General features: G+C 48.0%; 1 protein-coding gene across 2 annotated transcripts in view; it reads right to left on the bottom strand.

Moving 5' to 3' along the window:
• MRTFA (myocardin related transcription factor A) overlaps positions 1-24,406 on the bottom strand; it is a 215,330-nt gene that overhangs the window by 12,541 nt on the left and 178,383 nt on the right. For both annotated transcript variants that reach the window (XM_058682115.1, XM_058682116.1), the window contains 3 exons: positions 7,128-7,183; positions 4,755-4,830; positions 2,846-3,007 (listed from right to left, as the gene is read on the bottom strand). In XM_058682115.1, the coding sequence (XP_058538098.1) occupies positions 2,846-3,007; positions 4,755-4,830; positions 7,128-7,183 (294 nt within the window). The remainder of the gene's footprint in view (positions 1-2,845; positions 3,008-4,754; positions 4,831-7,127; positions 7,184-24,406) is intronic.

The following is a 24,406-nucleotide window of genomic DNA, read 5'->3' as shown; positions in this document are numbered from 1 at the left end:
CTCTCTGCTCCCCTGGGACCAGGGAAGGATGTGCCTGAGCTTGAAGCTCCGGAGCCCGGGATGCCCATCGCTGGGCTGGCTCCTGTCCTCCGGCAAGGCTGGCTCCTACACTTCCTTTCATCTGCCCTGGAGGGGGCCACATGTGCAGCACACGGGGGAAATGGAGCCCCGTTACTGTCGTGTACTTCAGGCCAGTCACACATCTAGATTTCTCCCACTTCCTCCCAGCAAGGAGACACGCCACGGGACAGCAGCCACACGACACCCAGCACCGGACGGCAGAATCCCGGATGGAGGAGCTTCGGCTCCACCCCCGGGGACACTCCAAGCAGAGGGAGTGGCCGGCCACACCGGAGAAGCCCAATGACCAGTGTGGGCCAGGGTCCCTGCAGAGTGCATTCCTCTCCCTAGGGTGGCCGGGTCTGGGCCAGGTGCAGGGTGTGGAGAGACAGAGTCCCCGCCCTCTGATTTTGGTCCAGTTGCCTCTGCTTGAGGGAAACACAGATGCTGAGGAGAGGCTCAGGGAGGACTTCTTGGAAGAGAGATCTTGCCATGAATCTTACAGATCAGCTGGGGGTGACCTGGGGGAGGGATGTGCGTGTGAGCACGCAAGTGGCAGCCGTGTGCTGGGAGTGGCCGTGGGGAGTGTGTGGGGAAGACAGCGGGAGGTCAGCTGCTGCAAAGCCCCTGTCAGGCCCCCACCTACAGCGGGCCTCAGGACTGCCGGGGCTCCCTCCCCACTCTCCACGGCCAGCTTCTCCTCCTCCACAGACCTGGCCTGAGTCTCTCCCCTCCCATCCTCCCATCTCCTCCTCTGACTCCTTCCTCTCAGCCACACACCTGCATCGATTTCTCCTCCCAGCCCACCCTCTCCCTCCCCCTTCCTTCTCCGCTCACTTCTTGAACAAACGGCCTGCCTTTGCTGTCAACGCTTCCTTGCCACCTACTCATTCCCCAAAACCCACAGGATCTGGCGTTGGCTGGCAAATGCTCCTTTCTCTCAAGTCACCACTGGTCACTACGTACCCCGTCCTCAAACAAACTACGTCTTAACACGCCCACGGGCCACTGCCCATGCTGTCCCCGTGCCTGGAGTGTCACGTACACTCCCCATTTGGCAAAGGTGGACCCCAAATGTGCCGTACTGTCCGTGACTGCTCTCCGGGCCTCACCACCGTGCCCATCGCTGAGAGGACGCCTTCTCAGCCGAGCTCGCACTGCACCTGACCCACCATCACCCCACGTCGTCCACGACAGCAGCCGCCCTTCTGTGAGGCTCCCCAGGCGCCAAAGACTGTGCGGGGCCCTTTATATCCATCACTGTGGACCTGAAAACTGTCCCACAAGCCAGGTGACTCAGCTACTAGGTCACAGGACCGTGACCTTCTCACTACGCAACGCTGGCACCTGACCAGGGGCCAGACTCAGAAATCACTTGTTCATACATCAGTCTCCTCTCATTGTACTGAATTCTTTGAGGGCAGCGTCATATTTTGTCCATCTCTGTAAACTGCAGAACGTTACACAGGGCCAGGCACAATGCCGACTCTCAGGTTTCGGCTGGCTAGAGAGCCCAGAACTGACCGTCACCTAAACGCGGGCCTGAGATTAGGGGCTGTGTGGAATCTGGTGAGGACTGGGCAGGAGAACACGGAGAGGAGGGGCGATGAATGCCAGGGCGAAGCGGTGAACTAAGAGGGTTACCGGCACCAATGGCAGAGGGGCTGCTGGGGCCCAGCGTGTGCAGCCCCCGGCACGCCGGCTGCCTCCGACCTTGTCAAACCACTGTCTGCGGTGCAGACAAGGCCCCGGAAACCAAAGTCTCCTCTGACCCAGGGCTCAGGGCCCAACTCAGCCTGGGGCCCTGCCAAAAAGATCTAACTGCTTCTAACGAAGGGAGCAGTTGCGCCCCTTCTCCCTGGTGGCACAGCTACCTTCCAGGGGCAGGAACGCATGGCCTTGCCCAGGACCAGGTCTCGGGCCCACTGTAGCCCAGGAGCCACATCGGTGCTAACAGTTACCAAACTCTAAAGGAATCCGGTCCGAACACCCGCCCATGGCACACGAGGCCCTGGCACGTCCTGGACTCTGCCCACCTCCTACCTCCCGTCTCAATACCCCCTCCTCCAGCTCCACGCCCGGGCTGCTCCTCACCTTGCACAGCTCTCCCCTGGAGCCCGCAGCGCCTCTCTCCCCGAATATACTTTAATTCCTACTCATCCTGCAGCCCTGCACTTGGCCGTCACCTCTTCTGGCACCACACCCCACTGTCAGGGCCTGGCTGGGGACCCTCCTCTGTGTGCCCAGCGCAGCCAGGGCTCTCTCCGGCACAGCTTCTGTCTCTGTCTTGCTGCTGCCTGTTGACCTGCTGGTGTCTGCTCCTAGGCCTGAGCTCCATAAGGGCGAGGGGCCTGCTCTGCTTTGTGGGGCTGCGGTCCTAGCACCTAGCACACCTCTTGGGTCAGTCAGTATTTGCTGAGTGAAGTATCTGTGGAAAGTGCCACTCTCTGAGAGAGACTGCACTAAGAAAAAGAGACAGTAAGGCACAGATTTCTAATTCCTGGCATCTCCGTGGGTTTACACACATCAGCCCCCCGTGGGAGAGGACACAGCCTCTGGGTATGCAGAGATGAAGGTGGACAGAGGTGCCTCTGGTGTTTAGTTACTCTGGTGTGACCCCTGAGGCCGCTGGCACTGCCCCAAGCTAACACAGCCTGTTTCTTAGGCCCTCACACTCTGCACCTCAGTTCCCAAGTCAAAGCCGGAATCAAACAGCAAGAAGCCCAGAGCCCCTCCTTCTGCATCTGGCCTGCATGTCCACACAGGGCGGCTGGGGCCTCCTCACCAATGATGGCTTCTTTCAGGCTGGACTCCACAGGCAGAATGTTCTTCTCAACCAGCTCCATAGGGCCCGGTCTCTGTGCAATCTTCTCGTTGAGGTCATCGGCCAATCTGGCTCTCTTCAGCTTCAGCTGCTTGGCCTGGAGGGAAGGCTCGGCCGAGGTCTCTGCCCGTGGGAGAGAATGGAGTGCAGGAGGATGTAGGAATGGACCTGGCTCTACCCTGGGAGCTCCAGAGCAACTCTCCTTCCCTCTGGGGAAGGAGCAGAAGCCATCAGGATGCAGAGAGTGTCCCAGGCAGAGAAGGGCGGCCCAGCCTGAAGTTCTACGTGGACACAAGGAGGGGCCCCGAACTCCAGACAGGGCATGGGCACACCTAGCAAAGCTCACCGGGCACAGGGGGCTACAAAGCCGAAAGCGCAGCAGACAATGAAGTGTGTGCCTCATCCTCCCTCAAGCTTTCTGTGTTACAAAGGCAATTCAGTCTCTGCTGGGTCTCAGTGTCTCTGTCAACACAAGGCGGTGCTCGGACTAAGAAAAGTTCCTATCCAACCCCAAAGTTGGCTCAAAACTGAACAGGGGCGCCTGGGTGGCTCAGTCGGTTGAGCGTCTAACTTGATTACGGCTCAAGTCATGATCCCAGGTCATGGGACCAAGCCCCAAGTTGGGCTCCGTTCTGAGTGTGGAGGCTGCTTAAGATCTTCTCTCTGGGGGGCACCCGCGTGGCTCAGTCGGTTGCGTGTCTGGCTTCGGCTCCGGTCATGATCTCACAGTTTGTGAGTTCGAGCCCCACATCGTGCTCTATGCTGACAGCTCAGAGCCTGGAGCCTGTTTTGGATTCTGTGTCTCCCTCTCAGTCTGCCCCTCCCCTGTTCATGCTCTCTCTCAAAAATAAACATTAAAAAAAAATCAAAAAAAAGATTTTCTCTCTCTGGGGCACCTGGGAGACTCAGTTCATTGAGTGTCTAACTCCAGCTTGGGTAATGATCTCGTGGTTCATGAGTTCAAGCCCCACAAGGGCTTGCTGCCAGTGTGGAGCCCGCTTCAGATCCTCTGTCCCCCTCTCTTTCTGACCCTCCCCCACTTGTGCTCTCTCAAAAATAAGTTAAAAAAAAAAAAAGATTCTCTCTGGGGTACCTGGGTGGCTCAGTCAGTTAAGCCTCTGACTCAATTTCGGCTCAGGTCATGATCTCATGGTTCGTGAATTTGACCCCTGCATTGAGCAGTGCAGAGCCTGCTTGGGATTCTCTCTCTCTCCTCACCTCTCTCTGCCCCTCCCACACTTGCTCTCTCTCAAAATAAACAAACTTCAAAAAAAAAAAAAAAAAAAAAAAAAAAAGGACGCACTGGTTCTTTAAAGAAAAGATTCTCTTCCTCTGCCCCTCTCTAATGCTCCTGCACATGTGTGCACTCTCTCAAATAAATACAGAACAACAACAAAAAAGAACTGAGTCACAGTGTTTTCAGCAGCCAGAATTGCTCCTTCACTAGAATGTGGAAAGAAGTGTGTGATGGGGTCAGGCGGAGCATACCTGCCATGGGCCCACTTGCGTCACAGAGGTCTGAGTGACTGCGGAATGAAGGCGCGAGTGAATGAGTGGAGGAGAAGAGACAGTAACTGCATCTTTAAAAGATTCTGGAGAACAGGCTTCATACCAAGGGGAGACAAGATCCGGGGCCACCACCCAGCCAGAGGAGAAAAGGGCAAGCCGGCATGAGAGAATGTGACTGCTGTTTTGGGAACTGTCAGAAGCAGTGGTGGCTACCACAGTCCTGCTGTTTTACCGTGCTAAGGCTCGGCTTACCCACTGTCGCCAGAAATGGGAGTGAGAAGACAGAGGGAAAAAGACATGTGGGTGATGCATGGTGAAAACAGCGAGGGTAAGGGGAGGAAGCATTTCCGGCCTAACACACCTTCCAAAATATGCATCCTGACCAGCTCCGATCTCTCCGGCCGGGAACGAATCTTCCGTTTCAGGTAGTCCTCTGTCTACAGAAAAAACACACCAAGAAGATCTCAAATCCAGGATACAAGTTATGGAATGGACAGAACCAAAAAGCAGCCGTGGCTGCTGTGTCTGTGGTTGGTCACCTCTGTAGGCCCCCCCTGATCTCAGCCTGGAGCCTGCAGGGTTCTGAGGCAAGGGGAGTTCTGGGGGAAGGGGCACATCCATTTCCAATGCACCTGCCCAGGGCACCACCCATCTATCCAGAATATTTGTCTCTCTGAGGCTGAACACTAATTTTTTCTTAAAAGTTTATTACTTGTACTATCATAAAAGTAATAACTATGTTCATCAAAGAAAATTTAGAAAATTAGAAAGTGAAACAATAATAAAAAAATTTAATCACCCACTTAGTATTTTGGGATATTTATTTCTTCCATTCTTCCAGGCAGAAGATGTCTAATTTTAAAGAGTTGTAATTATACTGAGTATAATTTTATGCCTTGTTCAAAAAAAGGTAGCACTGTATGATCTCATGAACATTTCCCACTCATTCTGAGTGGCCGCCATATGGAATACTAATTCTGATACATGGTGTCATAGCCCTAGTTCCCTAAAGTCCAGTGTCCTCATTTCGGCATTTCTGCAACTCCAGGTGAACTAAACCATTCCCGTAACAGTCTCCGAGCCAGCACATGCCTGGTGCTTGTGTTCTAATGTACAGGTGGCCCCAGATCCATCTGACTCCAGAGTCTACGCTCTTAACCTCTGCACCAGAATTTTTCAAACCATAGGTCAAGACCATTACCGGGTCAAAACCAGCACAGGGCAGGCTAAGGCAACATAGGACAGGACAAGGTCGACGAGAGCGGAAAATAAAAAACCAGAGCACACAGTGTGTGGTAAAGGTGAAGACTTGGTGCTCCAACTAGGCAGCCCTGTGCCAGCCCTGGGGTGGTGCTGAGCTCTTTAGGAGATGGTTTAAAGTGGCTGTGGGCTCTGGGCCTATCGCTCTGCCCCATCTGCAGAGGGCAACTGTACTGCCATGGCTGCTGCAGGTGGCAGAACAGGTGTTGGACACCACAAGTCTTCTTTTCTAAGCCACCTGAAGTTGGGCACAGTGGCCAAAGCCAAGGCAGAATACGGCACTAATTAAGAAAATATGTGGCATCCACAGGCCAAAGTTTGAGTCCCAGCTTTGCTACTTACTAGCTGTGTAGCTTAGTTAATCTCTCTTAGCTGCATCTATGAAATGAAGACAAAGAGCACCTAATTCATAAGAGCGGAGGTGGGCATCAACCACAAAATGATGTCGTGCTGCTCATAAAAGTACTCTGTAAAATAAGAGCTGTTCTAATCTGCTCCAATGAACTCCTTGCCTACTGAGAAGCAGTCCAGGTAATGGCACCAAGTCTTATTGCAAGTGGGTTGGGGGCATGGGCAATGCCATCGCCCCCCCACCCCTGCCGTATTCTCCACTCCTCCCAGTAACTCCAACAGCACAGTTTGTTGCTGCTTTGTTCTGTGTCCATGACCTCATTCTTCCCGCTCACTCTAAGAATTACTCATAATTCTTGTTAGAAATTAAAAAAAAATAAAATAAAGACAGTAAGAAAGTCTTAGAGGTAAATATTTCAGTCTCTGAAAGAGTTGGGAGTCTTAAGGATCCATGGCCTATAGGGTCCTCTACTGGGAGGTTCTCTTTCCTTGCCTTTTTGTAAAAGAAAAAAGTGAAGGGGTAGAGGGGAAGCATGTTCTGGTGACTTCCCCATCTCTGCCCACACTGGGCAGCAGAATATCCCCCTCAGGTCCCTGAGGGAACTGAAACTGAGCGGGGACAAGGCGGCAGGCCAGGTACAGCAACATGAACTGGGGCTCAGACAGGGGCCCTGCTTCTGCCTCCACAGCCTTGAGTGGACACTGGCCACTCTGGGCAACAGAGACCTTTTCTGTCCCTCGGAATGCCCGTCCTGGAGAGGTGTGGGCAGTGCAGCCACAGACTCGGGAGGACCAGCCCTCAGCAAGCTTTTCAATGGCTGCTGTTCGCATTCTAACATCCACAAAAGGTGAAGTGGAATTAAAGACGGGGAAATACCAGCGGTCTCCAGAGCCACAAGAGGGAGGACTGCTAATCATCATATACCCTTAAGTGCAGGAAAAGAGAAATTCTGATCGTGCCACAAGGTGGCTGGGGTGGGGACAGAATAGAAAAAGGCAGCGCCTCCGGTCTACAACGAGGTGAGGGCTGGCCCCAGGGCGCATTAGACTGGAAGGAATACAGCAGCAATACAATGGGCTCTGCAAATGCACTCTGGAGGCCCCTGCGGAAGAAAGGCCTTACCCTGGCCCGCTCCAAGCTCCTTCTCTGCTCATGAAACGCAGCTGGACTTTTCAAAGCTGTTGAGAAAAGAATCATAAAAGAATTACTTTTATGAAGCATCATGTGCACAGCTATAGTTTACGGTGGAGAAGACATTTTAATTCAAGTTAATTTTAGAAATACTAATTCTTATCAGCGGAAGTGAAGAAGAACATGGCACCTGAGTAAGCACATATCTTTATGGTTCAGTTGCCCCATTAAAACAGTTCTGGTTACTTTATTCCTAACGAGAACAGTCACTACCTAAGCCTGGGCTGTATAAAGTGCAAAAATGGAATATAGCTTAAAAAAGTAACCTGGAGGGGCGCCTGAGTGGCTCAGTTGGTTGAGCATTCAACTTAGGCTCAGGCCATGATCTCATGATTCATGGGTTCGGGCCCCAAGTTGGGCTCTGTGCTGACAGCTCACAGCCTGGAGTCTGCTTCGGATTCTGTGTCTCCCTCCTCTCTCTACCCCTCCCCTGCTTGTGCTCTGTCTGTCTCTCTCTCTCTCTCTCTCTCTCTCTCGAAAATAAATAAATAAATGTTAAAAAAAAAAAAAAAAAGTATCCTGGACCTGTTACCAGACTGTTAGCTGCACAATCCTTACTGATCAATCTTCCAAGAATGCCTGCTGGGCCCCACCTCACTCTGGGAGGAGCACAGCCTTGTGTGGGGTCCACCTTACTCCTTCAACCTCATTAGGACTCACAAAGTGACCAAACTGAACAGGGCAGTTACACCAGAAAGACCTAGGTCTCGTTGGGTGCCATTTCCTTTTTCACTTCAGCTAAAATGACCTTGAATTTCATCTCTAAGGACTAAAAGAATTTCACAGTGACTGTCTGGTTGACCCTGGTGCACACAGCCAGCAGCTGACAAGAAGGGCTCACTGCAGGCCCCGTCGAGGACTCAACTGTGGTCTGAATCTACCACCACACAGCCCACAGCTCTCGACTCAGCAAACAAGGCCAAACCAAGACCAAATCTCCTCAAATGTGGCATCATGAAGACGGTTTTGTGTCAAACACTTGGCTATAAAGACAAATGAGGAGTTGGGACACCCTGAGGGTAAGAGGATGAAAAGGCCTGACTCACTTCAAGTAGGGAACAATAGCAAGAGCAGAGAAATTTACAAGACCATGGTCAGTTTCACTTCTGCTGCCCTAGAATTTCAGAACAGCTGTGAAACTGTGTGTGGAGATAACTTTTGCTAGGCTGCTGGCTGTGGTAGGAGTGCAGGCATACAGAGAAGCTAAAAGTAGCAGGAGCACAGATATGACCCTATCCTGCCTGGGCCTTTGGGCTTCCTCCCCCCATCCTGCTCCTGGGGGCTGGGCCTCAGCAACAGCAGTCCCAGAAGAAAGATCTAAATGTCCCAGCAGTACTTATTTAAAAAACAAAACTTTCTTAAATCTTAGGATAAAAAAGAATTAAAAAAAAAAAAAAAAAATCAGTTAAGAGCCTACCCTGTTTTCTAACAGCAGGGGGAGCTATAGATTTAACAAATAATCTCTAAGGAAAAAACAGCACAGGCTCCTTCCCCAACCTACCAGAGCATTCCAAGGCACTATCCAGGCTATCCCAGCTCTGATCTGGGGTAGTCTTGAGCAATTTAGTGGGTAAGCAGACAGCTCCTGCACCTGCTTTCGCTGGGTAAAGCTGGTTCAACTTCAAAACCAGTCTCCAAAAGCCCTGACATGTAGAAATCTGGTACTGGGGTGTGATGGACCACTCTCAGAGGGCGTATCACAGGGATGAGACAATAAGTACAAAGAATCAAAGTGAAAACTCAGTGTCTGCCCCATCCCACCCCCAGCTTCCTCTCTTATTTCTCTCCATAGCACTCATCACCGAGTGACATTCTTTACAGTTAACAGCACACATCTTTCTAACTTGTTTATTATCAGCCTCCCACCATTAGGACAAGTTCCATCAGGGCATGTCTATTTCCTTTGTTTCTGACAGTATCCCCAGTGTCTAGATTGCCTAGCATGTAATTCATTCGATAAGTTAATGAATATTCTTGTAAGAAATGGAAACAAAGCATACAGTAGTGACAGGAAAGCTAGACGGGTCTGTGGTAGAACTCTAAGCTTTCACTTGAACAGCCAGAATTTTGGTTCTCATCTGGGTTCAAAACATAGAAGTCCTGGATAGAAAATCAAGGCGTCTGTGGTCTTTTCCTGTTCTACCAATCACTACCGGTGTGACACAGGGGACTCCTTCCCAGTTTTCCTTTTCTTCTTCTGGAGAGTGAGAATCTGCCTACCTCTCGGAACCCTTGTAAGAATCAAATAAAAGTGGGTGCTCTGAAGCCAGTGGTGCACACACACATTAACGTGAGGTGCTGCTGTCACCAAACCCAGTGATGTAGCTGAATCATGGGTTCAATTCCTACACACACCTGCTAGTTTTGGTATCACAGCCACAGATGATCTACCTAGAACCCTGGCTAGCCTGCTGCCTCAACAACTTACACTGGCCATCCCAAAGGGTAAGGCACAAATCCAATTTCTGGAAAAGTAACTCACAAAAGCACAGAATTTCTAGATGGAAGGGGAGTGCATCAAAGAATGGGGATAAGAAGCAGAACTGGTTGTCATATACAGGACTTCCTGTTTGGTTAGGGAATCTTCACGTAATAGCAAAGGAGAGATGAATATTTATGGAGTGCCTACTTATGTGGCAGGCACTGTTCTAGATATTTTAAACATGTTATCTACTTTTATATTCCTAATGATTCATCCATGTGGTAGGTAACAATCCAATTTACAGATAAGGACAGGCTCCAGAGGGTAGGAAAGGCCAGCAAGTGACAAAGTGAGGTTACAGCTTCACTCTATCTCACCCTCAGGTCAGACTTCTTGCCATTCCACTGGATAGATTTCTTAACTTCTTCAAAAAGTAGAGAAGGACGACCCTATTGGATGGGGAGGCAAGGAGGCTTCAATTACACACACTGCTCGGACATAGGGCTGAGTGCAGGCAATGTGGAAAGGTCAGCTCAACTACAGCACTGAGCATACACAGGTGTGAAGAAGGCAGAAGGAGGGGTTCAAAGTGACCGCAGGCACAGAAAGCCACGGTTCAAAAGCTGGGGCTCACCGTGGAGCTCATGGCGCAGCCTTCAGCACTGACACTACAAAACAAGCGGGAGGGGTATTGAGACGATCAGAGAAAGTCATTAGCTGCTCAGGGCCTGATCAAGAGAACCAGAAGTGAGGACCAAGAAAAGAATTCAAGACAGTAATTACCAATCCCACAAAGACTATTTCATTTTGTTTTTATTTATTTATTTACTTTTAATCTTTATTTATTTTTGAAACAGGGAGAGACAGAGCATGAGCAGGGGAGGGGCAGAGAGAGAGGGAGACATAGAATCTGAAGCAGGCTCCAGGCTCTGAGCTGTCAACACCGAGCCTGACACAGGGCTCGAACCCACGGAGCGTGAGATCATGACCTGGGCTGAAGTTGGACGCTTAACCAACTGAGCCACCGAGGCGCCCCAAAATGATTTTTCACTTTGTAACAACAACATCATAATCTCCCTGAATTCTCTTAACAACCCACGAGGTAGGGACCCTTCTTCCAATTTTATAGGTGATGAAACTAACACCACAGTTACAGGTCATTCATTCATACAGTGGCGGACCCCAACCCAGGTCTAGTTCTGTCTCCACTTTCTTCTTTTGTCTCAACCTCCTGACAAGTGTGCTGGTTTCTCCCAGTCCGTGAACACCCCACTCGCTCTGTGCTACTCCTTCCCCATTGCTAACTGCTCTCTGAGAGCACGTTCAGCAACTTCAATAGGTACTTCCAACAGAAGGGACCAACAGCCCCTCTCCCTCTGGGTTTTTATCAGGATTCCTGTGAGAGGCTCCTCGGGTCCGCCTGGGGAGAGACTGGAGGTGGGGCAGCCGGTGCTCTCACTGCAAGGGGGTCTGGGGTCCAGAAGGCATTCCCATGCGCATCCAGCCAGCTGTGCTGTAAGCCACGGCCATGGGGGGGCAAGTGGTAAAAGAGACACAGGGGTGATAAACGTACACCCTAGGCTTCCTTGATGTCGGAGTGAGCGGCAATGTGGAGTCAAAATCACCTCAAGCTTCCATGCTAACAGAATGGGACACGAGGAAATGCAGCAAAGCAGAACACAGCTTTTAAAGTTTAGGCCTCTGCTTGTTGTGGAAAAACTCTGAAAGACTCAAAGTTGACCCATAAATGTGTGTCCAATGAGGAGGGCTGCGTTCATCCAGATGGAGGTCCAAGACCATCTCTCTCCTCCTTTCTGCCTTAGTGGCTTAGTCAGAAGAGCCAGGATATTATTCAGAAATTTCATTTCCCCAGAAACTCCTAGAAGTCCGTCTGTGAAAGAGAAGCCCCACAGAACTGACGCAAATCCCCAAACTGTGCATGTTGTCTGTAATATACGCGTCTGGGGTGGGAGGGCGGCTCTTGACACTTCACTCCCACCCTCTGGGAGCTGGCTCCCCCCCGGGGGACACTCATGCCGCTCTGCACGCACACAGGGAAGGGTGCACACATACTTGAAAGGAAAACTCAAATGAACAGAAATGGCTACAAGGTGTGACGCTCTTTGTCACAGTCTCAGTTCCAGCTGTGGGTCTCATCCCTGGCTGGCTGCAACCACCAGCTTAGACCCTGCCCCCTCTCTGGCACCCGTTTTCTTTCTCCCCTTTCATGTTCTCTCCCTTAAACGAGGTCCCTGTGAACTAAAAAGAGAAAAACACTTTCAAGTTTTTAAGAAACATACTGCCATCAGCTTCCAAGGCAGAGTTCGATGCTCTGCTCACTGTGTCCACTGAGCTTTGTGGCTTACCATGCAGAAGTAAGGGGGTCAAGCCGTCATGCTTTAATCTCATACTAGAGAGTGAGTAGAAGGATCCTTAAAAACCAACCTCTCACATTAATTTAGGACGTTAAACCAGTGCTTTCCCATCCCAGCCCCAGATTTACTTAAACATGTAGACAAGTGAAAGTCTTCTAGGATCCACAAAGCACTTCTGGAAATGCATCTCAGCAAGGAAGGGCAGCAATGAGCCATCAAGACTCATCTCCTCGTTATCATTAAGGAATATTTATTAAGTACCTGGGTTGGGATGTGGCTTTATTAGGCGCTGACATAATAAAAACGATGGCTCCATCCTCAGTAAGATACTTTTGCCAGAAACTCTCCACCAGTTCTGCATTCAGAGTCACTCAAAGCTACAAACATGGTACAGCTAACAGAAGCCAATGGAGTCCTGCCATAGTCCAAGGAGGCCTGCCTTCAGGCAAGCTGCTGGATTTCTCTCTCCACTGTAGAAGTAGGAGTCACACACAGGGGGTGAACATAAGTGGGGGTTTTGTGGGAGGTGAGGGGATAAACATACAATAAACATGTAATAATAACCCAGGTGGGATATTAGAAATATAGCAATCCATCCATCTATCCAATAAACAATTTTTTAAAAATTTTTAAAAATGTTTTATTTATTTTTGAGACAGAGAGGGACAGAGCATGAGCAGGGGAAGGGCAGAGAGAGACGGAGACACAGAATCTGAAGCAGGTTCCAGGCTCTGAGCTGTCAGCACACAGCCTGATGCAGGCCTCGAACTCACGGACTGTGAGATCATAACCTGAGCCGAAGTCGGACGCTTAACCAACTGAGCCACCCAGGCGCCCCATATCCAATAAACAATTCTTAAGTAACTATTATGCCAGTTACTGAGGACAAGGATATACAGAATAGGGCTCCAGCCCTCAAAGGTAATTCATGGTCCGGTTAGAGAAAAGGACAGAAGAGGCAAAATTTAGCCCAAGGAAAGAGTGTATGAACTGTCCAGGTAGATTTCACAGAGAAAACCCGTATGAACAGAACAGAAACACCACAGGCAGACAAAGAAGGGAGTCGGAAAGTCATCCGAGGCTAAGGAAGAGCAAGAACATGAAGGTTTGAAGGAGCATGACAAGTTCAAGGGGCTACAAGTAGTTTGATATGGTTGGACCAAGGAGGAGGTCATCTGGGGACAATGAGGCAGAGCCCAGCCCACAAAGACCTTTCATTTGCTACTGCAGGGACTTGTGCATCTGGGACATGGAACAGACATACTGTTCTCTACTCTTCCCGCTAAATACAACTAAAAACTCTGGATGTTATATAAAAAACAAACATAAAGTAGGAGCGCCTGGCTGGCTCAGTCGGAGGAGCATGATCTGGATCTTAGGGTTGTGAGCTCAAGACCCCTGATGGGGGCAGAGTTTACTTAATAAAAAAAAATTAAAACAAACAAACATATGTAGGTTCTGAAAGGTGAAGAGAAGAAGGCAGACTGGCAAGGGACCTTGAGACCTGAAGAACGACACAGTGGTGAGTTCCCTGGGTTTCCTTTTTATCTCTTACATTCTAGACTTGGAGCTGAAGAAGTCAACCATCTGTAAATGCCAATGGAGGCAGACAAAAAAGTCCCAACAAAACCTACTCTCATTGGCCAAAGGACCAGGGAAAGGGCAACCTAGGCAAACAGAAAACTTTTGGACAGGGGCACCTGGGTGGCTCAGTCAGTTGGGCATCTGACTTCAGCTCAGGTCATGATCTCGCGGTTTGTGAATTCAAGCCCCACATCAGGCTCTATGCTGACGGCTTGGAACTTGGAGCCTGCTTCGTATTCTGTGTCTCTGTCTCTCTCTGCCCCTCCCCGACTTGTGCTCTGTCTCTCTCTCAAAAATAAATGTAAAAAAAAATTTTTTTTTAATTAGAAAACTTTTAGACAATAATCGTTCTACTCCAGACTGACACCACAAAAAAACAGTGGGTTCACCCCTGACCAGAAAAGTCAAGTGGGGAGTCTAGACTCCCATCCTTGAAAAGGTCTGGGTTTTATTATAATAAAGCTCCCCAATACCCCTGCCCAGAGGGGTCAGAGAAGGCCAAGTAGAAAGCTGGGTCTTTCACTCCCACCAACCAGTAACAAATACCCTCCCCCCAACACACAAGAAGTAAGTGGAGACAAAACAGGGAACCTGGACTTACACCCCTACCTCACAGAAATAAGACACCCCCCCTCTGCATCCCTGCTGATGTCAGGAGAGGGCTGGTGAAAAGTCAGGACTTTCACCATGGCCCAGTGATAACAAGGTCAACCCTACCCATAAAAAAATCTAACATTCTGTCATCTAAGGCCTGGATGAAGAAGGAAAACGGTGGGTTGAAAAAGAACTTAAAGAAATAAATGGCTGTGGGGTGCCTGGGTGGCTCAGTTGGTTAAGCATCTGACTTGATTTTAGCTCAGGTCATGATTTCATGGTTGTGAGACTAAGCCCTGCAGTGGGCTCCACGAGCCAGTTAAGATTCCCCCTCTCCCTCTCCGCCTCTTGGGTGTATGCACTCTCTCTCTTGAAGGAGGGAAGGGGAATGGAGGGGAGGGGAGGGGAGCGGAGGAGAGAGAAGGGGAGGGAAGGAAAGGCTGAAAACTTCCCAAATTTGTCAAGAGACATAATTCTACAGATTCAAAGTCTTAGCAAATCTCAAACCCAAATAAATTCATGCCAGGACATGACACAATTAAACTTTTGAAAATGAAAGAAAAAACTTGAAAGCAGCCAGAGGGAAAACAATATGAATGACAGTAAATTTCTCATCAGAAACCATGGAGGCCAGAGAGAAGGGGCATGATATTTTTCCTGTGCTATTAAGAATTGTATGCCTGGGTGGCTCAGTCAGTTAAGCATCTGACTCTTGATTTTGGCTCAGGTCATGATCTCACAGTTTGTGAGATCAAGCCCCACATTGGGCTCTCCAATGACAGCAAGGAGCCTGCCTGGGATTCTCCCCCTTCCCCCCCCCCCCACCCCCCATCTCAAAAACAAACAAAGAATTGTATCCAGAGATCCATATGTAGTCACCACATTAGCCAAGGAAGGCACATAATCAGACCTGCATGGAGGGGAGTGGGAGGGGTGGTATTTCTAACTTAATGTTTTATATTAAAAAATAAAATAAGCAGAAATGCGGCTGATAATTGGCACATATTCATTTCAACTCCCCCATGTCTACATTCACATGCTCCCCTTCCCCGTGTCCCCTTTTACTTCTGAATTTATCAAACCTACCAAAACACTGAAAGAACAAATAATGAACAGCCCTATAACTCTGACCTAGATCCGCCAGTTATCTTTCAGCCATATTTGTTCTCTCTCTCTCACATGCATGGGTACAGACACACACAATTTTTGTTTACAGAATCACTTGAAAGTTGCAGATATCAATCAAGACATTTCAGCCCCAAATTCTTGGGAATTTCCTGAGAATAAAGACATTCTCCTACACAACAAAAATACCTTTATCACACCTAAGAAAATTAACACTGATTCAATATAATTTACAGTCCGTATTTGAATTTGCTCAGTTGCCCCCCCCCCCCAAAATGTCTTTTATAGCTGTTTAGATTTCCCTCCTCAATCCAAGATTTAATTGGGAGTCATGCACTACATTTGGCTGCTGTCCCTTCAGTCACAATCTCAAACAATACTCTTGCCTTTTTCGTTTTTCATGACACTGACCTAAGTATCTAAGCCAGTTGTCTTGCCAAAAGAATGTCCTATATTCTGAGTTTGTTTCCTCATGATTAGACTTATGTTAAATACTTTTGGCAAGGAAACTATACAGTTGATGTATACTTCTTTTTTTTTTTTTTTTAACGTTTATTTACTTTTGAGACAGAGAGAGACAGAGCATGAATGGGGGAGGGTCAGAGACAGAGAGGGAGACACAGAATCCGAAACAGGCTCCAGGCTCTGAGCTGTCAGCACAGAGCCCGACGCGGGGCTCGAACCCACGAACTGTGAGATCATGACCCGAGCCGAAGTCGGACGCTCAACCGACTGAGCCACCCAGGCGCCCCGATGTATACTTCTTAATATCAGGAGACATGTAAGGCCACGTTGCCCAGCAACTGATGGTGCTCAAAGTTTGAAAGGTAACAGATGTCTCCATCTTAAAAGTAGCATTCCTCCTTTGTAATTAATATGCAACCTGTGGGGTAATATCTTGAGCCCATGTGAAAATCCTGTTCCCTAACCACCACTTCCCTCATGGTTTTAGCATCTACTGATGACCCCTGCCTCAAATCAGCTGGAATGGCAAACGAGTAAGAACTCATTTTTACGAGACTGTGTAGTGATTGAGAGGCCATTTAGAAGAATAAAATGGAATGATTGGGTGAACGGCTGTGCCACTAACACTCCCAGACGGGGATATGGGAGGAGTAACTTGGGACAGGGTGGGAGAAACTGCGTTCAGTTTTGGGCGTGCTGAATATGAGCTGATCGCGAGACACCCTATCAGGAGATGTGCCAATTTGTGCATGTATGTACACGTGCATTGTGTGTGTGTGTGTGTGTGTGTGTGTGTGTGTGTGTGTGTGTGTGTGTATGTGTGATGTCATCTAAGGATAACGTGATATGATATGCAGAGACAGGAGAAAATATTTTCCAGGCTGAATCTTAAGAGAATCCCAGAATTTTTTTTTTTTAATTTTTTTTTTCCCAACGTTTATTTATCCTTGAGACAGGGAGAGACAGAGCATGAACAGGGGAGGGTCAGAGAGAGGGAGACACAGAATCTGAAACAGGCTCCAGGCTCCAGGCTCTGTGCTGTCAGCACAGAGCCCGACGCGGGGCTCGAACCCACGGACCGCGAGATCATGACCTGAGCCGAAGTCGGACTCTTAACCGACTGAGCCACCCAGGCGCCCCGAGAATCCCAGAATTTAAGTGATTAAATTCATCACTAGTGATGAAGAGAGCCCAGAAAAGGACCCCGAGGAGGCTCTCAGAGGCAGGAGAGGGCGAGGCAAAGCTGATGTCAGGAGGAAGCTTCAAGAAAGAGAGTAGGTGGAAGAAGAGAGACAAAATAAGGCCCGCGAAGTTTCCAGAGGATTGCTTATACTTAGGAAGTGGCCGCTGGTCTCAGAGCTATGCCGGAGGGTTAGCGGACTACACTAACTGCAGCAGGTGAAGTAAGAGGTGAGGAAGTGGGGTCCAGAGGTTTACGTCTCCTAAGAGGTTAAGATGTGCTAACAGTAAACTACTCACTCATTCTCCCAATAAATGTTTACTGAGAGCCCATGTGTCAGACTCTGTTTTCGTGCTGGGATATCCGTGTTCTCCTACAGCTTACATTCTAGTGAGCGATGACACACGAAGCAAATGAACATATGATACCACAGGAGGTGATACACACTATGAAGTATAAAGCAGGGGTTGAGTGATAGAGTGGTGAGGGCAGGAACGTTTCGCCATACGGAAGGCCAGGAGAGACTTTCTGGAGTGTCATTTGAACAGAGACCTGCCTGAGGAAGGGAGTGAGCCTTGCAGCCATCTGAGGAAGGGCCTTCCTGGTGAGAGAACAGCAAAAGTCAAGGCCCTGGGTGGGAAGCTGCCGGAGGACAGAGGGCGTCAAGGAGGCCAGGGTGGCAGAGCAGAAGGGACACAGAGTGTGAGGAGAGGCGGTGAGGGGGTAGCCACAGGGGCCTTGTAGGACTCTGGGCTTTACTCAGTTTGCGAGTGGTACTAGAGGAAATGACATGGAGAGAAGAAATAAAGTAGGATCGTGCCTGTCAATCTAGAGACTGACAAAAAGGCTCCCAAAAGTAACATAAATAGATTTGCTACAAATGGTTTCCTTGTTTTCCCCGATGTTTGTATAGTGTGTTGGGAATTACCTTCCTCGAGCTTCTTGGAACCTATTATTTTTCCCATTTCATACTAGAAAACTGACTTGCCTGACATCACATCCTGATCAACGACAGAATGGGAGACTAAACTTTGGTTCTCCTGATTCCAAAATTCAGATCTTTTTATTTGTACATATTTCAGCACAACAGAGGCAAGAGGAGGGGGTGGGGGTGTGGAAGATAACTCTGTCAAGTTATCTCTTTTCCCTCCAAAATGTGATAGTTACCACATGCACACACGTGCACACACACACATACACACACACACACAAATCACAAACAAAAACTCCTCTGATTTTAATCTGATCTTTTGCATTTTGCTTTCTTTTCCTGGCTTCTCCTCTAGAAAGAGATGCTCCCTTCTCCTTTCTCTAATATTGGCAATGGGACAGATACAACCTCAAAAGATGTCAAGGGGACACACATTCTCCCAGTCCTTTTCCCTCCAACCCTCTCTCCAAGGGGCCAATGTGGCAGAACAGGGAGTCACTGCATAACCAAACTCCTTCCAAAGTTGAAGGCGTCTTCTGCCTCATCCGTTGGCCCTTGCATGGAGGTCTGCACACAGCTCCAGGCAATTCATTAAGTTGGCCACATGGACCACTGACACCGCCATCAGAGAGGCAGGCGAGGCAGGCTTTCCCCGGCACTGGAAAACGGGGTTCTTAAGCTTCTATACACAACCATTTCATAAACCAGCAGCCTCAATGGTCTTAGAAAGTTGGCATCAACTCTTGAAGCATGAAGACAGGCTGTCTTTCGCCTCACAACTCCTGAGAGGGGAGAATAACAAGACCCCGCTCCACCACTAAACATGAAAAGGGCAAAGAGGCCAGCAGCCCTCAGCCCAGCACACCTCTGAGTGAGGTTCAAGAGTCATTTGCATCAGAACTTCTTTGGAGAGCAAGACTCTCTCTAGAATGCAGACTCCCGGGCTTCAAGAATTTTACTCTATTAAGCTCCTCAAGGATTCTGCTGCTGCTAACATTCAAAAACCAAGATTTCTCTAAGTCCTAAAGGCAGAGAAAAGGCAGCACACGGCAGATGGGAAAGTAAGGATTTTTGTTTGCTCACTCTCCACCGTCAGGGGCTAAGTGACTACAAAATACACCTAGTAAGCACTTGATAACTTTTCTCAACAGCTTCATTCAAACTTTCAACTCTGCTGTCTAGGTAGGTGCCCACAAGTGAGTAAAGAGCTTCATCTCCTGAGTCCCTTTGAGGATCGTTGCTTTGAGTTGCCAAGTGTGCATTTCTGAGTCAAAGGATCATTCTCCTCCCACCCTGGTGAGGGCCTAGCTGGGATGGACTCCACACCCCACTGTTTGTATCTGCAGCCTGGCAATCACACTCAATAGAAGGCAGCTATAGAAAAGCAGTTCTGGGTCTTAGAGCACAGCAGGCGAGGAGCCCAGAGGATCGCTGGACTCAGGACAGGAAAGGGGGAGGGTCACTTACACACTGGAGTGACAGAAGCACAGAGGTCAGCTGTGTCACAGGTGTGACATCACCACCTTTAGGGAGATGATTCTGTATCCAGGCAGAACAGGGGCCCTTAACCTGGGGCACACTACACCAGCTTTCAAGAATCTATGAGGATTACAGGGGTAACTGTGTGCTGAATCCTGGGAACTTGTCTGGGCAACTGTGGTGAAGGGACACGTAAGATTTTCTAAGGAGTATCAATGGCACAAGAGAAATCAGGAGGCTCTGATTTAACTAAGGGTTATGATGATGGAAGTGGAAAGATGTCCATGGCCTTTAAGCCCCACAGCCAGCAGACAGGAGCAGCAATTTGGAAGCAATTTCACTGGGCGGGGGGGGGGGGCTCAAAAATGACGGGGTTACTCTCACCCCCACTACCAACTTTCACCTTACTTCCTCAACTATGGGTCCTGATCTGATGCTGTTTTCAATTTTCAATACTGAAGCTGCAGAGGAAAGTATGACAGGCTATCTCATAAAACTCCTACATCATTGAGAACCATTAGACTGTGACCTTCAGGAATTAGCATGGGCTTTGGAGCCAGGAGACCAGACTGGCGCTGCCTCTGTCCTTCGGTATGGTGTGACTGTGGGCAAGTCACATGACCCCTGAGCCAGCCTCAAGAGCCTCATGGAGGAGGTGGCAATTATACAAACCTCCACACTGACGGCTGTTAGCACTAAAGAGAAAGTGCTCTGCCAGCTGCTAGAAGCTGTTAAATTTGAGGCATTGGTACTGTTTTCACTTTTTTTCTGTGCCATCCTCCTGCAGCAAACAGCAAGCATGTGGAATCAAATGCTGAGAGCTAACTGGGCCTGACTTCATTTTCTGTCTTAACTGTTTTTAGCTGTCCTACCAAAATGCCTCCAATTCTTGCAACAAAGACCATTAACTAAAGAGTTGTGTTGACAGTTCCAGGGACTGGCCATGACAATGAAAACCAGAACTAAGTCCAAGTCCATGTGAGTCAAAGAAAGAGCTGGGGTGGTGGCGTATGCGGAAGGGATCACACATTCTGGTGCAAGCAAGAATCCAAACTAACAGAAAACGTGCTTCATGTACATCCTGTTTTGGTATCAGGCTCGCCACCACCACTGTTTTGGCATCTGAGTTGTCATCCCCACCCAAACCGGCAGGAAAGCCAACAACCAAGAATAAATGCAAAAGTAGAGACTCAGAATGCTGAATCTTTTTCCTTCCCAGGAGTGCAAGCTGTTTCAGTCTCGCAACCTTGACCCACTGACAGCGAAAGAGACATAAGACTGGGAAGAAAAGGTCAGGATGCAATCTTTTACATGATGAATTATCAACAGGTACACTGGATTCCTAAAGGTTAGAATATGAGGGGCCAAATATTGTGAACTTGGCCTTCTGAGCTTCCCTCTGACATACATGCCAGCCATATTTATATGTGGCTCTCACATTGCAGTCCAGTCCAGTGCTCTGGACCAGCGACCACACCGGTGCATGCTCCCTGCTGAAGCACGCACACACCCAAAAGCTACTATTTCTTACTGAAGCCCCGTAATCAATATGCTTAAGTCACCTGCGTAGGAAAAAGCTCCAAATCACCTGTGCCCTTTCTGTAGCTAGCACCCCACTGGGCTGAAAATGTTAAGTTGCCACATTGTCAGACACTATCACAGCCCCCTTGAGTGTGTGATTCTTTTTTTTTAAATTTTAATGTTTATTCATTTTTGAGAGAGAGACAGAGAGCAAGCAGGAGAGGGGCAGAGAGAGAGGGAGACACAGAGTCCGAAGCAGGCTCCAGGCTCTGAGCTGTCAGCACAGAGCCTGATGTGGGGTTTTTACCCATGAACTGCAAGATCATGACCTGAGCTGAGGTCAGACGCCTAATCAACTGATCCACCCAGGCGCCCTGAGTGTGATTCTTTACATTTGTAATTGTACAGGTAAATTCTGTGAGTAGCTTCAACAAGTGACTTTTATAAACTCCTTTACTCCATTTATTACCTTGAAAAGAAGTTGGCCTTGGCTATCTCAGACACTTCAAGAATTATTAAATAAAACTGAATATCCACTGTCATTTCTTTTGTTTAAGTTTTTATTTATTTTGAGACACAGAGAGAAAGCATGCATGGGAGGGGCACCGAGAGAGGGAGAAAGAATCCCAAGCACACTCTGAGCTGTCAGTGCAGAGCCTGATGTGGGGCTTGAACTCACGAACTGTGAGATCTTGACCTGAGCAGAAATCAAGTGTGGACGCTTAACCAACTGAGCCACCCAGACACCAACCCCCACCTTTTTTTTCTACTGTACTTTTTAGATATTAAATTGTATCAAGAACCCATATCAAGAAGGCCACTTTTGATGGCCTGTTCAACAGAGCTTCCTATTAAAATTCTTCTTTGAATTCAACAATGAATATGCTCAGAACATAAACATACAACTCACTCTAGAGTCCTATTTTAGGATCTGTTACCAACTGGCCAAGGAGGAGGTTTGATGCTAGTCACTAACCACTGAGAGAAGAAATCCTACAATAGCAGGAAGAGAGATGAGGTCACTGACATCTATCAGAAATACAACATTTAACACCCAGGAGTGATACACTCAGCTGGTCTCCTGAGACAAAACTGCTGAGGCCATGTGTCTCACACAATTTTCTCTCAGCTTCAGGTTTAGGGATCAGATTAGCACCAATCCTAGGACACATTTTTACACTGGTATTTCTCAAATGCCATGTAAACTTGACATTCAACTACAGTGAAAGGGACACACTTCCAAGCTGAAGAAACATCATCTCAATCAGGCAGTGTTCACTGCATCTTAAAAAAAAAAAAAAAAAAAGGCTATATTGTACTCCTGACACTAATATAATGTTATATGTCAATTATATCTCAATTTTTAGAAGAAAAAGGCAACTAGGGGCACTGGGTGATTCAGTTGGTTAAGAATCCAACTCTGATTTTGGCTCAGGTGGTCATCTTGTGGTTCACGGGACTGAACCCAGTGTCCAGCTCTGTGCTGAGCATGAAGCCTGCTTGGGATTCTCTTTCTCCCTTGCTCTCTGATCACTCCTTGCCCTGCTGCCCCTGCCCCCCCCACCCCCCAAACAGTAAATTAATAAACATCTTTTAATTAAAGAAAAAAAAAAGAAAAGGCAACTAGCTCTTTCAAACAAAGATATTTATATATCTAAAGAGCCAAATGGAGGGCACCTGGGTGGCTCAGTCCATTAATGGTCCGACTCTTGATTTCTGCTCAGGTCATGATCTCACCGTTCATGAATTTGAGCCCCACGTCAGGCTCTGTGGTGACAGGGTGGAGTCTGCTGGGGATTCTCTTTCCCTCTCTCTGCCCCTCCCCTGCTCATGCTTTCTCTCTCTCTCTCAAAATAAATAAATGAAACTTAAAAAAAAAATAAACAAAATAAACAAAGGAGCCAAATGAGTTGCAAGAATATTTGTGAGAGTCAGTATCTAAAAGAAGCATGAGGGTGCCTGGGTGGCTTAGTCAAATGAATATCCGAACGTTGATTTTGGCCAGGCCATGACCCTAGGGTCATGGGATTGAGCCCCAAGTCAAGCTTAAGATTCTCTCTCTCTCCCTCTCCTTCTGCCCCTCTCTCCTGCTTGAGCTCTCTCTCTGTTTAAAAAAAAAATTAAAAATTTAAAAAAAGAAAAATAAAGGAAGCATGAGCCTGAGGGCATAGACTAGGCCAGAGGCAGTGGGCAAAATTGGGGCTTGGGGAATGCCTTTTCTGGGTTCTTACTGGAGAGGGACATGGGCTGCATCTTGGCCAAATTTCTCTGGCTCATAGGAACAGCAGTTCAGACTGCCACAGAGCTTCTAGCCACTCCCAAGTGGACTGGAGCAAATGGGAAATGACAGAAGCCGAGGTGCAGATCTGCACTCACCTCTGCTCCCACCTAGACTCAGAATCTACAAAGTACCCACTGAGACAGAAGCCTTGAACACTGTAACACTTCACTTAAAAAGCAAGACAAATGACATTTCCAGGAAGCCTATAATTTTGTCAACTTAGACCTAAGTTTTAAAAAGAAAAGGGCAATCCAGACTCAAACCAGACCCTCATCTCTCCTGAAATCACCTCTGTGTCCCCACTGGTGAACATTTCTGTCTCTTGGCAAGTTGCCCAGAGATTTTAAAAAATACTATTTCCAACCCACTTATTTATTTGTTTTAAGAGAGAGTAAAAAAGAAGCATCCACTGCCATGGAGACAGCAAGCTAATAAAATGATAGTCTTGTTACTATACAACCAAAATGGAAACAGTCCTAACAGAGTACCATGTTGGCTAGTGGTTCTCTGACTCAATAATTTTCAGCAACTGTTGTAAAGATGAAAATGCAAATAAGAGGTTATTTACTGAAAAATAGTTCCTGTTCCCAAACATTGGTTTTGAGAGAAATTAATAAGATATATGTGTATGTATGTGTGTGTGTGTGTGTGCATATACTGCTTTCAGATTCACGAGATGATAGAGCCAAGCTAATGCTCCTCTCATTCTTGAGAATAACAGTGCCTATACTTCAAAAGCATGAACAATATATCGCCTCATTGATTTCCAAACTAACTCTGTGGATAGGTAAGAAGAGTTATTATCCCCTTTTTATAAAAGTAGAAGTTGAGTTCAGAAAAGTTAACTGAGTTGCCCAAAGTCACCTTGTTCCTAAGTGGGAGAGTAAGGTGTAAAACTCCACTAATACAATAGCCACCATCCATACGTGACTATTTAAATTTAAGGGGCGCCTGGGTGGCGCAGTCGGTTAAGCGTCCGGCTTCAGCCAGGTCACGATCTCGCGGTCCGTGGGTTCGAGCCCCGCGTCGGGCTCTGGGCCGATGGCTCGGAGCCTGGAGCCTGTTTCCGATTCTGTGTCTCCCTCTCTCTCTGCCCCTCCCCCGTTCATGCTCTGTCTCTCTCTGTCCCAAAAATAAATAAAAAAAAAAAATAAATAAATAAATAAATTTAAATTAGTTAAAGTTGAAAATTCAGCTCTTGGGGCACCTGAGTGGCAAAGCTGGTTAAGCGTCCGATTCTTGATTTCAGCTCA

The sequence above is a fragment of the Neofelis nebulosa genome, chromosome 8 (assembly GCF_028018385.1).
Source record: "Neofelis nebulosa isolate mNeoNeb1 chromosome 8, mNeoNeb1.pri, whole genome shotgun sequence".
In the NCBI taxonomy this organism is placed as follows: Eukaryota; Metazoa; Chordata; class Mammalia; order Carnivora; family Felidae; genus Neofelis; species Neofelis nebulosa.
This window is presented reverse-complemented; position numbering and strand designations above follow the sequence as displayed.